At 35.0% G+C, this 15,702-nt stretch overlaps 3 protein-coding genes across 4 annotated transcripts; 2 read left to right on the forward strand and 1 right to left on the reverse strand.

Moving 5' to 3' along the window:
- The first annotated feature begins 157 nt into the window (after nucleotides 1–157).
- Nucleotides 158–3,052, forward strand: LOC105762475 (QWRF motif-containing protein 3). Of its 2 annotated transcripts, none has more exons than XM_052625840.1 (6): nucleotides 158–1,437; nucleotides 1,721–1,840; nucleotides 1,920–2,036; nucleotides 2,114–2,203; nucleotides 2,276–2,395; nucleotides 2,906–3,052. In XM_052625840.1, the coding sequence occupies exons 1-6, from the start codon at nucleotides 217–219 to the stop codon at nucleotides 2,981–2,983; spliced, it is 1,746 nt and encodes a 581-aa protein (XP_052481800.1). In that variant the 5' UTR covers nucleotides 158–216; the 3' UTR covers nucleotides 2,984–3,052. The 2 variants fall into 2 exon arrangements, with proteins under 2 accessions (XP_052481800.1, XP_012435716.1); XM_012580262.2 differs by having other exon boundaries at nucleotides 2,288–2,395; nucleotides 2,906–3,046.
- A 1,073-nt stretch (nucleotides 3,053–4,125) lies between these two features.
- On the forward strand, nucleotides 4,126–5,188 carry LOC105762476 (syntaxin-124). The gene has a single exon (XM_012580264.2). The coding sequence runs from the start codon at nucleotides 4,193–4,195 to the stop codon at nucleotides 5,102–5,104; it is 912 nt and encodes a 303-aa protein (XP_012435718.1). The 5' UTR covers nucleotides 4,126–4,192; the 3' UTR covers nucleotides 5,105–5,188.
- Nucleotides 5,189–6,125: 937 nt separating this feature from the next.
- LOC105764188 (beta-glucuronosyltransferase GlcAT14A) lies at nucleotides 6,126–10,710 on the reverse strand. Its single transcript, XM_012582700.2, has 4 exons — nucleotides 9,334–10,710; nucleotides 8,536–8,611; nucleotides 8,325–8,440; nucleotides 6,126–6,836 (listed from the first exon to the last, which is right to left on the reverse strand). The coding sequence occupies exons 1-4, from the start codon at nucleotides 9,983–9,985 to the stop codon at nucleotides 6,328–6,330; spliced, it is 1,353 nt and encodes a 450-aa protein (XP_012438154.1). The 5' UTR covers nucleotides 9,986–10,710; the 3' UTR covers nucleotides 6,126–6,327.
- Between the last annotated feature and the right edge of the window lie 4,992 nt (nucleotides 10,711–15,702).

Raw genomic sequence — 15,702 nt, forward strand, 5'->3', positions numbered from 1 at the left:
TTTACTGTGTACAGAAATACATTGAGGGTAAACATGGTAGTTTGAACTTACATGGCATCTCATTCGCCGGCCAAACTCTTCCAATGTAATCTAAACTAATCTCATCATTATCTATAGTTTGCCGCCATTTTCAAAAGTTTGTTTTTCTTCTCATCCTTTTCCACCTCAAACACATTGATTCCCCCATTCCAAATCAGCGCCTTTGTTCCACAAACCATGAACTGCGCCACTGATCCACCCAAACTCAGAGGATCCAAGTCCCGTGTGGTTGCCTCTCGCTTCCTTTCCCCTACCTCCACACCCACCCATGATTCCCCCCTCCACTCTCCCAACAAACCTTTATCCCCTCTCCGCCGCAAATCCACCTCCACTGACCCCAGAAAGCATCGCAGCCTTGAAGACCCTCCCTCCGGCTTACTTGGAGGCCTTTGGCCTTCATCTACCACCACCACCACCTCTTCTTCATCTAACCCGAAAAAGCTTGATACTCTCGCCGATTTTCTTGGGAACGAGAGGCTAAAAGATTTTATCGAGCGAAAGATCTATGAGAAAAGAACAAATAGCGTCCCCTTTTCACTTACCAAGCAAACAAGCCATTCAGAATTCAGTAGGTTTGTTGAGAATGACAAGCAAATTAGTGCCAAAGAAAATCATAGGCCTTCTGTGGGAGGATCCATGAGGTACACATCCAAGCTGGGTTTCTCCAGAAAATCCTCCTCCTCTTCGTCTTCTACTTCATCAGCTTCGTCTCCCAATATTCTACCTGGAAGGTTTTCTGTTGACGAGAGTGCTCTTTATAAAAAAACATCATCTTCTCAGAGAAAACCAGATTCCATTACTGATAATTCTCATGTTCTTGATTCTGATCCTGAGATTAGTGATCCATGTTCAGCCTCGAATAATGATTCTCCAGCTATGGCTAAAACTGATTCTTCTTTGAGCGATAGAAAATCAGGGATAGAAGTATGTTCCAAGTATTTGAAAGATGTACCATCAAGGAATAGATCCAGAGGAACTACTTGGGATTCAAATAATCTCAATCCAGTGTCAGCTGATAGTTCTCCTAAGATTAAAAAGTTCGCCATTAAAAATGTCATACGAAGGACTAATTCACATGGCGCTTCCCCGTCTCAGTGGGCATTGTCACCGGGGCGGTCTGGGTCACCACCAATGTCAGTTGAAAGCAAGGTCAAACCGATGTCATTTTCGAGCTTGAAACCACCTACTAGTCCTTCTAGGACCAGAGGAGTGGAGAAATTCTTGAATTTGGGATTAATGGATTTGTTCAAGAGCAGGAAGTCATCTCCTCTGCAAGTGTGTTCGGGTGATGTGGAAAGTGTCCATCAATTGAGATTGATCTATAACAGTTCGATACAATGGCGGTATGCAAATGCTAAAGCCGATGCGGTGAATAGGAACATACATAATCAAGTTCAGGTATGTATCTTATATTGTGTTGTTCCTCATACCAACAAAATGAAAGTATAGTATAAGGTTTAATGTGCAGGTTTATATTAGATTTTAGTATAAACGAGCTATGTTTTCAAAGGAGATTGAAAATCAGATACTTCAATTTCACAAAACTCTTTGTAACCTGAACCAAGTTAGTACCACAAAATAGAGAATTTTGGGACATGGATCCATTCGTTAACTACACATAGATGTGATTAAATGTGTTACCGTAATGTCATATGAGAATTTGCACTAAATGATTTTACAGAACGATCTGTCATCCGGGTGGAATAGTCTTATGAAGCTGCAACATTCCGTGGTACAAAAGAAATTAAAGCTTCAGAAGGAAAAGCTTGAGATCAAGATGGACTCTATACTTCAATCTCAAGTCAGTGCCTGCTGGAACCTCTTTAATCATGCTTACTAAAATGTTTTCATGTGAATTCATTTGCTAATCATATCTGCAGATGATGGCATTGGAGTGTTGGGCAGATATGGAAAGACAGCACTTGGCAGCTATTTCCATGACTAAACAATGTCTGCATTCTGTTGTTTGTAAAGTGCCTCTCGTAGAAGGAGCAAAGGTCCACCAAGAATTTTCATCTGTTCCTTTTATGTTTAGCTATAATACAAATCCATTTATGATTGCTCGGGTGTGCAGGTTGACGCACCATCAGCTTCAATGGCACTTCGACATGCATTTGATCTCACAGCTTCCATCAAGACAATGCTAACAGTTTCCTCACCAGGGGTATGGAGATTTTCACATGTTATGCTAAATCAATATGTACAGTGTAGTTTTGAAATGGTCCTTACCTTGCAGTTGGTACCTCAGATTGAGAAGACCGTGTCAGTGGTTTCGGAACTAGCAGAGGTGGTTGCACAAGAAAAGCTACTGCTGGAGGAGTGCCTTGAACTTTTCAGGATGATATCTATTCTAGAGGTAATTTTGATTACTTGTACCTACATGTCATTACATAAATTGAACAGAAAACAATAGTTTGATATTGAATAATCAAACTAAATACGTTAAGCTCGAGCTGCAGCCTTCTCTTTTAACCATTAAAAGCCAGCTAAAGATTCCTGTATTTCTCTGTACGTTAAATCTTTCAGTTTCCTACTACCCTTGCAGGTAGAAGTGTAACTTAAAGTTAAGTCACATAGAGGTGAGATTTGCATGAACATAGTGTCATGATTTTCAAGAGGAACCATAAATCCGACTGTGTTTTAGGAGCAATTTGGGAATATAAGTATTCACACATCATATTCAACATATGACATGTTTTTTATGTATAAAACTTTAAATTTAATGGGTTGAAGTGGACAAGACCTTACAAAGTTTATATGGACTGTGATAAGTAGCACTTAATATATGGTCTGTTTTTTTCTCTTAGATTATATTTTGTTCAAAAATCGAATATGCATGATTGTGATCTGGTGTTAAATCCAGCAGATTCAGGAGAGGAGCTTAACGTGCTGTATTATTGAACTCAATTCACAGCAAAGGCAGATACAGCAACAAACAGCATAAGAAGTACTTCCATGCATCTGCAAATAGGGGGAAAAACAGAAAACATTTATATCGCCTGAAATAATAGCCACAATAAGTCAACTTGTCTTTCATGTAAAATTAACTTAAATTTGGCTTTTAATGTAAATGTCGGTTTTTTTTTTCTTAATTGTTGTTAGGCCGTTAATTGCAGATACTTTGACCTTAATTATGAATGAAGAAGAAGGCAAGACCAAGTGGGAACACAATATGAAAAATATTCCAGAAAGGAGACGTTGTCATTTGGCATGAAAAATAGAAAAACAACCCTCCTTTCTTGGTTTTTTTATTATTATTATTTATTTTTAAATCACATACTTAAAAAGATTCGTCCATGTATTTACACTCGGTTGATTTTAAGATATAAATTCAGTTTACTCAAATATATAAATTCATTTTGCGTTTGAATTTTAGATTTTTAATTTACTTTTATTGTTAAATGGGTATTTTACATATTGTTCACCTATTTATTCCTCCCTCAATTTAAATTAAAAATAAAATAAACTATTTTTAATTTATTAAATTGTTACTTTTATAAATAAACTATATATTTAAAGGATATGGTAACAATTTATATATATATATATATATATATATCTTTATTTCACAAGTAATTTTAAAAAATCGACATGGATTTTTTGTTAATAATTATTTTTAACTACTTTACTATACTCTATAAAACATTTGTCAATCCCTACCCTATTTATAGAGTTTAAATATTTAACTAGCAGTGTACCAAATATTTTCTGATATTTAGATATGTATATTAATTTTTTATATGGATAATATACATTATTAAAGAAACAATTATCATAAGTTTTAATCTTTACATCATATAGTAAAACTTGGTTAAAATTTTTACTATTACTACTAGCTAAGTATTATATATATTTATAATTCAAACTGTCTATCCATGTTGAATTGGTTGGTAAGAAAAAGCTGACAATTAAATAATCTATAAACATGTTCTAAGTCCAACTATATCAATTAGTGCTTCCCTACAATTACAAAAGATTGACCTTAGTGCGCCTCCATTGATGAAGGGCTTGCCTTATTGTCGCCATTTCCTCCACAAGAAGCCCACAAATTCACGTTCGAACCTACCTTATAGCAGGAGCAGGCTATCCAAGGAGGAAAGGCCATCCAAACTCAAGCCCTGCATTGGACATTGACCCCATCAAGGCTGAAGCAATGAATGATCTGTTTTCTAGTTCATTCAAGAAATATTCAGATCTCAAGCAACAAGTTCACTTGGATGACGTAGAGGCTGGGGAAGAGACAGTGAACCTAGATAACTTTTTTGAAGATGTAGACAATGTGAAGGACGATATGAGAGTGGTTGAGAAGATTTACAACAGGCTGCAAGAATCAAATGAAGAGACCAAAACGGCTCACAGTGCTAAAGCCATGAAGGATCTTCGAGCTCGAATGGACTCGGATGTTAAGCAGCTCCTGAAACGGGTCAAAGTCATAAAGGGGAAACTCGAAGCACTTGAAAAATCAAATGCGGCTCATCAGAAACTTCCAGGATCCGGTCCTGGATCATCTGCTTATAGAACCAGGACATCCCTAGTGAGCGGCTTAGGCAGTAAACTAAAGGATATGATGGATGATTTTCAAGGGTTAAGAGCCAAAATGACAGCAGAATACAAAGAAACAGTGGAGAGAAGATACTTCACAGTAACAGGACAGAAAGCAGATGAAGAAATGATCGAAAACCTGATAGAAAGGGGAGAAAGTGAAACATTGTTTGAAAAGGCAATTCAAGAACAAGGGCGAGAGCAGATTGTGGATACAATTTCAGAGATACAAGAGAGGCACGATGCTATTCAGGAAATTGAGAAGGGGTTGATTGAGCTTCACCAACTATTCCTAGACATGGCAGTCTTGGTGGAGGCACAGGGATACCAACTGAATGACATCGAGAGCCACGTGGCTCGTGCTAGTTCTTTTGTCATGAGAGGGGCTGACCAACTGGAGTTAGCCAAGGAATATCAGAAGAGCTCAAAGAAATGGGGTTGCATTGCCCTTGCTATTGCCGTCTTTCTCCTTGTTATCATCTTGTTTCCCGTTTTATCATCAACCTTAATGAAGAACGCATAAAATTCTGGAGGGTCCTCGTGAAAATAAAATCAATGCTTTTTATATGGATTTGAAGAACCTAAAAAGCAGGACACCAATTTTTGACTTACTAGGCCACAGTTGATACCTTTGATCCATTAACATTTACTTTGATTTTAAGTTTGTTGTTTTTATAAAGGATAAAAGATGATTCTTTATAGTTATGTTCTATTTATATGGGCATGGCATCTGGAAGCCATATCTTTGTGAATTATGACCTTTTCTGTAACAACAAAATTTCTATTCTCAACTGTTCCATAAAATATAAAATTATTTATTAAATAAAACTTTCGTTTCCATTCATAATAAAATGTTTTCGTTCAGGTAGATAATTTTTGAAAATTTGCTCTTGGGAATGTTTTTTTTTCCAATTAACTGCAACACGTCTCATGACAGGTATTGCGGTGGTTTTCCATGACTTTAGTGGCATCATAGTTGATGGTAGAAACTGTCAACTCTTGCGGGCTCGGTCGAGGTTGTCGAAGCTTTAGCTATTAAAGAAGCATGCTTGCTTATCAATCGGAACAATTGGTCTCATGTTATTTTAAGTCTGATTGCAAGATGGTGCTTAACCAAATTTATGTCAATGACAATGGGATCTCACGGCGATTCTCTGCGATTCTGGATTTATTTGAAAATTTCTTAATTCTACGGAGAGGAAACTGTCCAATTGATTGGCTGATTAATTTCCTTGATGATATTGTTAGAGGAGAACAATCACAAACCCCAAACGGATTTTAAAAAAACAAAACAAAATACATTGGAAATCCACACATTCCTTTAAAAAGATGATGCCATCGTGAAATAATTGTTGAAGTTTTACCAAACAACCTGGCAGAAACTCAAGAACCAGTTCCAATGGAGAGATTATTTTATTTTTCCGATTTGTGTCATTCCATCACAGAAGTGGTAGAAAATATCGAATAAAATACAAAACAATTGTTATGTGAGAAAGGGCTATTTCACCGAAATGATTCCTGAGGATATGGTCAAAGGCTGCATATGCATAATTGAGGATACTCTATTAATAACAGTTGCACCTAAAATTGGGAATGCATGTCGCAAAATAAACAATGTTATAAAATGAACGTTTATTTTTTTTATGTGAACAAACAAAATTCTGCCGCCCTTAGGACAACCGTGTAATCAATGAAGTACGAATACAGCCATTTGCACTCTTTGAGTTATCCACCACTTTACAACCATCATGAGCACTGCTTTTTCCGAGAATCTTCAGACATTAAAGTTTTTAGCAGTTCTTGTAGCCTCTTGGCACCAGGGCCTGGCGCAAACACCGAATCATTGCCGCGTACAGAACACGGGTCAGCTCCACCCTCTGAACCCCCAATACACCAAGCTCCAGCTGCAAAACGGCCAGTTCGGCCCAATAGCTCTTTATCAATTTTATCCAAGACTGGATCGTTCTTATGGAACTTCCGGGCAAAGGGCGCGTTGCTTTTCACCATTTTATCAAAGTCTTTCATTGACAACGAGACAGGATGTTGCTTTGGAGGAGTGTCCCAAGCAATGTAGTGGAGATCATGGCTTATTGCAGTGCTACGAAATTCATCAGTGTTGCAAATAACGGTATGGAAATAGCCTTCCGGAGAGGAAACAAAATTTGTATAATACATGAGAATGGTTCGTGGGAGGTTGTCCCAGCCCCATATACAATACTCAACAAAAGTTCTAGTAAGCGCTACCCATGCAGAACCTGCAGATAATGCACAAAGCAAAGCAACCATTAAACATTTTCTTTTAATTCATTAATAGCGACATAATTCCCAGATTTCAATTTAATGCATGTGTAAAATGCAAAATAGAAAACAACAAAGACTAAGATAACAAAGCCAGAAAAGGCAGAAGAAAAAAGGAACTGATCTATGTCCACATAGAATCCCCAACTAGCAAGTTTATGGGAACCCTACAACATTATTCAGAAGCTTTCAGCACTAGAGAAGAAATCTGGGACATCTGCAGGAACTTGTGATTCTTATAGATCTTAGTAGTTGCTTTCTCATTATACTGGTTTAATTATTGGCAGGATAAAATGAACAATTGATTGATTTCTTCATGCCATTCTAACCTAGCTCAATAGACTGAAAGAAACAAATACTCAGGGGAGCCAACTGAAACGGGAGATTCTCAAATTTGTTATTTCTAGAAAGAGACAGACATTTACCAATTTACTCGAGATGAAATGGGGTATGGTATAGCCACATAATACCAACAGTCTATAGTTCATAATAACTAAATTACTTGTATGAGATAAATTAGGATACATAATAATGACATCTTGCTCTCTAGCACTGCCAAAATGAAACTGAAAGGATTGCATACTTCAAGTTTGTTGCAATGAGTTTAGATACGATGCTTAAAACCAGAATCTCGTCTCCTTTCCTACATTATTAAGCAGCATTTAGTTAGAAACCATCCTACATTGCTCGTCTCACCTGGACTAAGCTCTATTCTCTCCTTAATCTCACAGATCCATGTAGAAAATCAAAGAAATAGTTACGTCATTAGATTTAAAGCTTGCATTATGGGAGCTAGCTGCTTGGCAATTTCGCAAGCAGCTTGTTCAAGCTGATTTCTGAGCATCAAGCAATTATTGATTGTTGAGAGCCAGGTTAAGGCTCAAGAGGGTTTGGCTTTGCAAACCTCAAGCAATATCAAGGTAAACATGATCTTTCAGCCTTCAGTCTAGTCTCGGGCAAGTGACAACAGCAAAAAGCAGGTCAAACACGAAGGAGAATATTGGCGTACAGCCTCATGCTTGAAGCTAACAGCACCTAAAGTCTGACTGAATCCTCTGAACCTAGTTTAAAAAAATTGCTTCGACGGGTTTACTTTCCGGCTGATTGAAGCTTTTCAGTTTCCTAGAATGAAATTAGGGTAGGAATGAACCCTAACATGGAAGACTTGATTCTAAAATGCAAAAATTAGTTTCTTACAGGAATAAGATTTAATACCACAATACTCAAGATACCACCATTTGAGGTTATTACAGGTTATCCTTATTTGGCTCAATAACATGTTGATACCATATCAGTCCAAAACAACAAAACACCATATGAGATTTCAAGATAACACAGTTGACATTAATCTAAGTGGTGATGAGCAAACAATCAACCTATGGTTTGAGAAACTACTAAGGTATGTTGTGCTAATAAAAATAAAATAAAGAAGAATAAAAACCAACCTGTATACAACTTGAAAGATGTGGGCAGTGATCGGCGTTGTGTGGTCCAAGCAATGTCAGACTTTTTAGACAAGTAAAGGCCTGGATCAACAATGATTGGTTTTGCTCTCGAGTTACTGCAAAATAACATAAATACACATGGAAAGTGGGTTACATTAAGGTATAAGAAAGGAACACTAAGAGTAGCGTGAACACTAGGTATTAATCCTACAGCTTCCAACCAGCAATCTGTGTATGTTCAATGAAATTGAGATTTCTTGACAAATTGGAGAAAACATGCAGCAAATCTGCACAAGTAAAACACGTATTAGATGTGTTCTCCAGTAAGCAGGCTTGAAAGAGCACAAACCTTTTAGCAGACCTCTAAGTTTCTGAAAACACTTCACAACTAAACAACAAATGCATCTAGTTGTGACAATAAGAAACACACAAATGAGCTTCTTCAAACATTTTAACTCATCAATCTAACCAATATGATAGTACAAGTCGCAACGAATGGGCCTATGAAAAGGCCAGGTAGTAGAAATCAACAAAAGAAATAACCTAATCTCTAAAAACACAGCCAAAAAAATCTGGAGCAATTATGTTGATTAAACAAAACTGCATAAACCCCATTGTAAAAGACAGTTCATTGGTTTGCCAATTGATTGAGCCCTCTCATAAACATAATTTTGAGTAGAACTTAAAAATATCGACTCCTTAACAAATCCTGTTCACAGTCTAGGCTTTAAGTTCTAAAAATTCCCATAGAAATATGAAATAAGGTCAAGATGGTAGTAGGCATGTAATTCTCTCCAAAAATACTGTAAAGAACTCTAGTAATTCAGATAAAAGTAGGAGGTAGCAAGCAAAGTTCACGATCAATTTAGAGTTAAAATTCGTACTATAAGCACAGTATTGTTCTTTAAACCCTCATACTATAGAAAAAGCCCTATCGCAGAGATCAACGGATAACAAGAAGCAGCCTTGACGATAAAAAAGATAAAAGATGCAAAGTCTTAGCGCTAACCATCTTGGGTCACAAGGGGATAATCGGAGGCACTCAAGTTTAGAAACCAATCCCAGTCCAAGCTCTCCTTCAAAAGTATTGCAATTGCTTGAAGGGTACAGGCAATCATCGTAGGACCTTTGTATGTCACCAAGTTGGATTGTGCCATTACACGCACATTCTCCACTTCACGAAAAGTTGGATCAATCTTTACCATATTAGTCAATTCCAACCTTTCACGTGGAGGAGCCTCAAGATCCAAATGCAGAACATATTGATTCCTGGGGTGATACACTGCTTGCAAGGTCCTCATCATCCTACGACTATCTCCCTTTGTCCCCGAAATAAGATATGCTAATCTAGGTGCTTCCATACTTGCATACCCACTTGTGTTAAACGATTTCTTTAAATCTGATTCTACAAAATACCCACTAGAGTCCTCAGTTCTAGCAAAGGAAATAATGTCGAATGGCAACTGATCTCCACCATTAGGAGTATTGAACAACCCAAAAATGGCAGACAGAAACAAAGTAATCGATACAAGTAAGCTTGCAAAAAATGGGATGATCCATTTTCTATCACTCAACACCCTTCCCGATTGCGAATTGACATTTTTCCTCACACTAGTCAACGGGTTTCTTATCAACTCAAGTTTCCTATAAAGCTTTCTCATTTCGAGTCCGCCTCAAGATTAAGCTAAAGAACCCAAGATACGCGAAGATTCAAGCAAAAAACCACCGCTATTATTAGGAAATAGGACCAAAAAGAAGCAGGGAGGTCCGAAAACAGAACCAAAACCAAAACCGCCTTCTTAAATGTATGAGAAACATTTAATCTGAGGCCAAATTCTCTTCAAAACAAAACATGGGTTCCAAGCAAAAAGAACATTATTTTGTCACAAAGTAGAGAACTATCAATAGGAACCCCCTTCAACCCCAAAAAAGGGATGATATGAAAGTGAAAAGAAAAAAGAGCAGAAACAGGAATCAGTTTGGTGCTAGAAGATCCAAGTTGGCTTAATCAACTGAAAAAAAGAACACAGCAAATGCAGGTGGGCAAATACAGCACGAAATAGTAACCGACACAAAAGCAATTCAAGAAAACATATATACAGCAGTTAATTAAGCTTTAATCAGCTTTTTTATCCTAAGTTGTCCCCCAGATCTATTCACTAATCAAACCCAGAAAACCGGTAATGAAGAAGCAGAAAAATAATATATACTCCGGATACTTGAAATACACGAGAGTTCAAAGGGAGAGGTAGAAAAAGCTTACTTTAATGGACAGAAAAAAGCTTACTTTGAAACAAGAAAAATAAAAGGACCCACAAAAGGATATGGAAATAAAAACAGATAATTAAAAGAAATTCTTATTGAATGCGCGTGAATTGCAGTCCTCAACAACTCTCGACCTAATCACCAAACAACGGGCCCTTCGCGAGTATAGATTGTAATACTTAAGGAAATATGAAAATTAGATATCAAGTTTCTTACATAACTCCCCCTCAAGTGCGGGGCTGGATGCAACTTTTTCTTATTCTCAACCATGTGAGCCCCACCACCTTCTAATTCCCAACTTAATAAATAATATTTTATATTATTTGTATTAGCCTATTATTAATTCAGTTAAATAAATAATTTTTTATATGTTTTATATTTATTTTAACAAAAAATAACCATTTAAATTTTGGTTCGGTTAATTATTTTTGAAAAAGCTTCAGTTCAACTAATGATTAAAAAATTTGATTACCCGTTTAAACAAAATCAACCACAAGTGACGATGTAAATGGGATCATGCTACAAATCATAATGTGCTGGGATTTGTGGACCATTTACTATTATCTTTAAGATTAACTAATAATAAACTTAATTATATGTTTAGTATGGACTTGCCTGCCTTCTAATCCAAAACTCATCCTGCATGTAATATCTCGAAAATTACTACTGTAATACCCCAAAAATTACTACAGTAAGAAAGTAGGTATCCTTGATAGTAAAATAAGGAAATAAAGTGACAAAAATGGAAATTTTGAGTTATGGCAACATTGGGAATTATATTATAACATATTAATTCAAGAAAGGATTAAATCGCAAAAGTGAGAAAATTTTTGTTGCCCAAGAGTAAATACTCAAAATTTGAGGGGTTAAAGTGTAAATATAAAAAATTTGAAGGACCAATAGTGTAAATATTTTAAAGGTGGAATAATCTAGAAACTAAGGAAAATGGATGAATTAGGACCAAATTGAAAAGGTGAAGAATTTTGAGGGACTAAATTACAATTTTACCAAATTAAGTGATGACTCAAGGATGGAATTTTTTAAAGATTATGAAGGGCAAAATGGTCAATTAGAAGAGAGAGAAATCTAGAAGGCAATGATGATGTTGGTGATATTTTAGATTAATTAATTAAAAAATATTAGTTTATTAATATTTTAATTTAATTTTTAAATGATATTTTGTTATTTCATTATTATTCTATTTAGTATATATATGGAAGGAAAGATGAAGAATCTTCATCTTCTTCCCATGCATCCAACGTATGAGGAGAAAAGAAAGAAAGAAACTTTTTTTTACAATTTGGTCCTTTCATAAAAAATTCACCATTTTCACTTAGAAATCAAAAGAATTTTCATATCCATCAAGAGAGAAAGATAACAAGGAGACAATGGGGAGCTAGAATATCAAGTTAGATTCAAGAAATAGAAGCTAGAGAGAGAGAAAATCAAGTTAAAGATTGAAATCAATAGGACAATGTAAGAACATCAAGATTTCAATATATTTTTAAGTTTGTTATTATTGAAAAAGCATGGAAATGATGATATAGTAGAGTTTTCTTAAATAAAGTCTTTTGTTCTTGATATATTAGTGAAGGAAATAAGAGAAAGTGATGGAAAATATTATAGAGAAAATGAATAAGGAAGTTATAAACTTAGTAATCAACATTTTGCACTAAAACAGTTTTAGATAGCAGCAGTAGGCTAACTTGAAAAATCACCATAAATTATAGAAATCGAATTATAGGATGAAAAAATATGTAATTAAATTTTATTAAGTCTAGTTTCTCATAGAAGAAAAGGTGTAAGTAATAGAATTGTAAATCATGAGATATAATAAATTATGTGAGACAAAGTCAGAATGAATTCGGGTTCCCCTGTTCTAACTTTGGAAAATTATAAAAAATTGGAGAAAAATAATTATGGGCTTAAATTTATATTTTTAAAATTCTGAATGAGTCTATTTTCAATAGAAACAAACAGGAACATCATCTGAATCCTGTACGAGGAGATAATTAATTTTTAGTGAAGAAGGGTCGGAACTGTCGGACAGCAGAACAGGGATGACTTTAAAGAATAAACTGTACTTATTGGATAAACCAAAAATTCTAAAAATTTTATAGTAAGAAGATATGTGAGTCTAGTTTCAGATAAAATTAACGGATCTCAATTCGAAGTTACATAGCTCAAGATATAAATAATTTTGTGACAATGACTCAAGTGGACAGCTTTGAATGAACAAATAAATAAATAGTGAAATTATAGATAATGTTACATATAAGTATGTTATATACATTAAGGATGTGGAATGGAGAGGAGGAGAAGGAAAATATATGATTATTCAACTAGCATGAGTTTTCAGTAAAATGGCTAATTTGCATGTTTTAAGTTTAGGAACTAAATTGAATAAAAGTAATATTTTAAGGGTAAATTTGTAAAATGTCAAAAAGTGACCAAATTGCATGAAATGAATTATTTTATTATTTAAATTAATAAATTGAATGAAATACTAATTTATATCAAGATTGGGTGGAAATTCGAGGAAAATAGAAAACTACCAAAATGTCTCTGAATTTTTGGTATTTCTGCAATTTAGCCTGGTAAGTTTGTGTAACTTGAATTATATTATTAGATGATTGAAATATGTATATTGGATTGAGAAATTGATTTGAATTGTGAACATGAGAAATTGTAAATTGAATGAAATGGAAATGAAGCTTTGAATTACATGAGTAAAAATCGAGTCTCGTAGGCCCTATTTGTTATGAATATAATATTTTGAGGATATGTTGTAAAGAATTATAAAAGCATGTTAATAATTTAAAATTTTTAATTCGGATGAAATTTTGTAACTCGGTTTAATACGTATGCAAATGTATGTCTTCTAGTAATGCCTCGTACCCTATTCCGGCGTCGAATACGGGTAAGGGTGTTACAATGTGACATTGCCAGATTCAGTCATAACGTTTAACCCGGGTTTGGGGTGTTACAGTGCGCCTATTCAACCATTGAATAAATATATGGCTTAGAAGATCATTTAGTGCTCAAGTTAAATTTTTTTTTTAATATGGTATGTGTTTTTATGTAATTTGATATTTACATTTGACAAAAGTTTTATATATTAATAGATAAAGGTAACAATGTTAAGCTTTTAATGCTATATGTCAGGTTTTAAAGTTGATTTGATAAAAATTTATAATTAATTAACAATATTAACAATTAATTTTTATCAAAGGAATCAGTGAACAAATCCCAACTAGTGACAACACATTAGTGAATGTGGACCATCGTATCTAGATTGTACTATGGCAACAGAAGCTTTTACCACAAACATCCAAGAACATGTGGTAGAGCGAGTATAGGTTGAAGAAGATACTAATTAAGAAAGATGTTCAAACTAATAAAGAAGTGAGCAAGACAGGAGCCTTTGATCCAGAAGTCGAAATAACTAGAGAAAGTCCCACTTCCTCTGGCCAAGTGCAAATGCATACACACTCGGTTGTGGCAGATGAGTTTGCAAACCAAGCAGCCTCAAAGAAGATGGACAAGGGCAAAGCCCCAGTTGTTGTAAATCTGAGCAAGAAAAGAAAGATCCAATAAGAAAGTTCTGATGACTTGTCTGATGAGTCGAAAACCATTATTATTTTTTGGTTCTGTAACGTTTCAATTAGTTTGGGGGGGAGGGGGGTAAAGGTTCCTTAGTCGAAAACCATTATTGATTCTGTTTCTGATGAGGACATTCAAAAACTTCTTGCTGAAGCCACCCAAGCAGCCAAGAAACAGGAGGAAAGGATGATGGAAATGAAAAATAAGGGTCTCTGGATGTTGCTTGCTCCAAGAGGTATGTTTCCATGATTAAAAAGAGTTTTATAGAAGAACATAATATGGAGGAAAACAGTTTTGTTTATCATGAAATAGATGTACTTATTAAGAATGGTGGTTTAATGGGTTTAGTGAGTTATGTTAAGCCATATGTTCACAATGTTGTCATGGAATTTTATGTTAATTTGCTTCGAAGTGTTAGTGATATGCACAACAAGCTGCATCAAAAGGCTTTTGTGTGTGGAAAGTGGTATGAATTCAACCCTCCAATGTTAAGAAAGGTCTTGAATTGCTACTGTCAAAACATGGTGGAGTTGAATGAGACCTTGGACCAAACTGTAGCGGCCATAACCAACAACGTGCATTTATCTTGGCCTGCAAAAAAATAATATTCATGCCTCTTCTCTTTCAACTATGTATGTTAAGAAAGGTCGTCCTTGCAAACGCCGACTCAGTTAGGGGGATGCACTACGAGCTGCTGTGACACGGTCGCAGTCATTCACAGAGGGAGGAGATGAGTTCACCAATCAACCTTGATGTGCACATGAAGACGAGGCCAAAGATCAACCCCGACATGCACATGAAGACAAGGCCAAAGTTCCAATGGAGTCGCCAACCTAAATAGTGCGACGAAACCCTAGGCGTACCCGACACGCACCTGGTTGTGGCACACATTTGAGGGATCGATGATCATGTCCATTTGTAATTTTCCGAAGTTGTTTACTTTATTTTACATTCACAATTTACACTAATTTAATATATATATATATATATATATCTTGTTTCTAGGGATGCATGTACATAAGTTTTTAAATTAAGGATTTTGAACATGATAGGTCATACTAAAAACATTGTAATTTTTGAAGAATTTAAATGAAAATTTACTAAATTAATGTTGTATAAGTGGTTTGTATCTTTTACAGTAAAAATAAATTTAGTAAATTCAAAACTATAATAATGCTTATTTTAAAAGCTAGATAAATTTACAAATTTTTAATTTCAAAACGAAAAAAGAAAAATAATTTCTATAAAAGAAAATACTTTCTACAAGGCGTATTTTTCTTTTTTTCTCCAAAAATAACATAAATCGATAAATTAAAAAAAAAAACATACTTCCCCTTCTTCTTTTTTAGCAATTTGTGGCGGTGTTATTGAGGGGGAGGTGCAAGTGCTGTAGGGGCGTTTCTGAGATTTTGCCTTTGCTTTTCTGATCACGTTATTTCTTATTGAAACTTTTATGACTTCTTTTATTTTATTTTTGGAGGAAGGTACTTATTTGCTACTTTTTGTTTAG

Source organism: Gossypium raimondii, chromosome 12 (genome assembly GCF_025698545.1).
Source record: "Gossypium raimondii isolate GPD5lz chromosome 12, ASM2569854v1, whole genome shotgun sequence".
NCBI lineage: Eukaryota > Viridiplantae > Streptophyta > Magnoliopsida > Malvales > Malvaceae > Gossypium > Gossypium raimondii.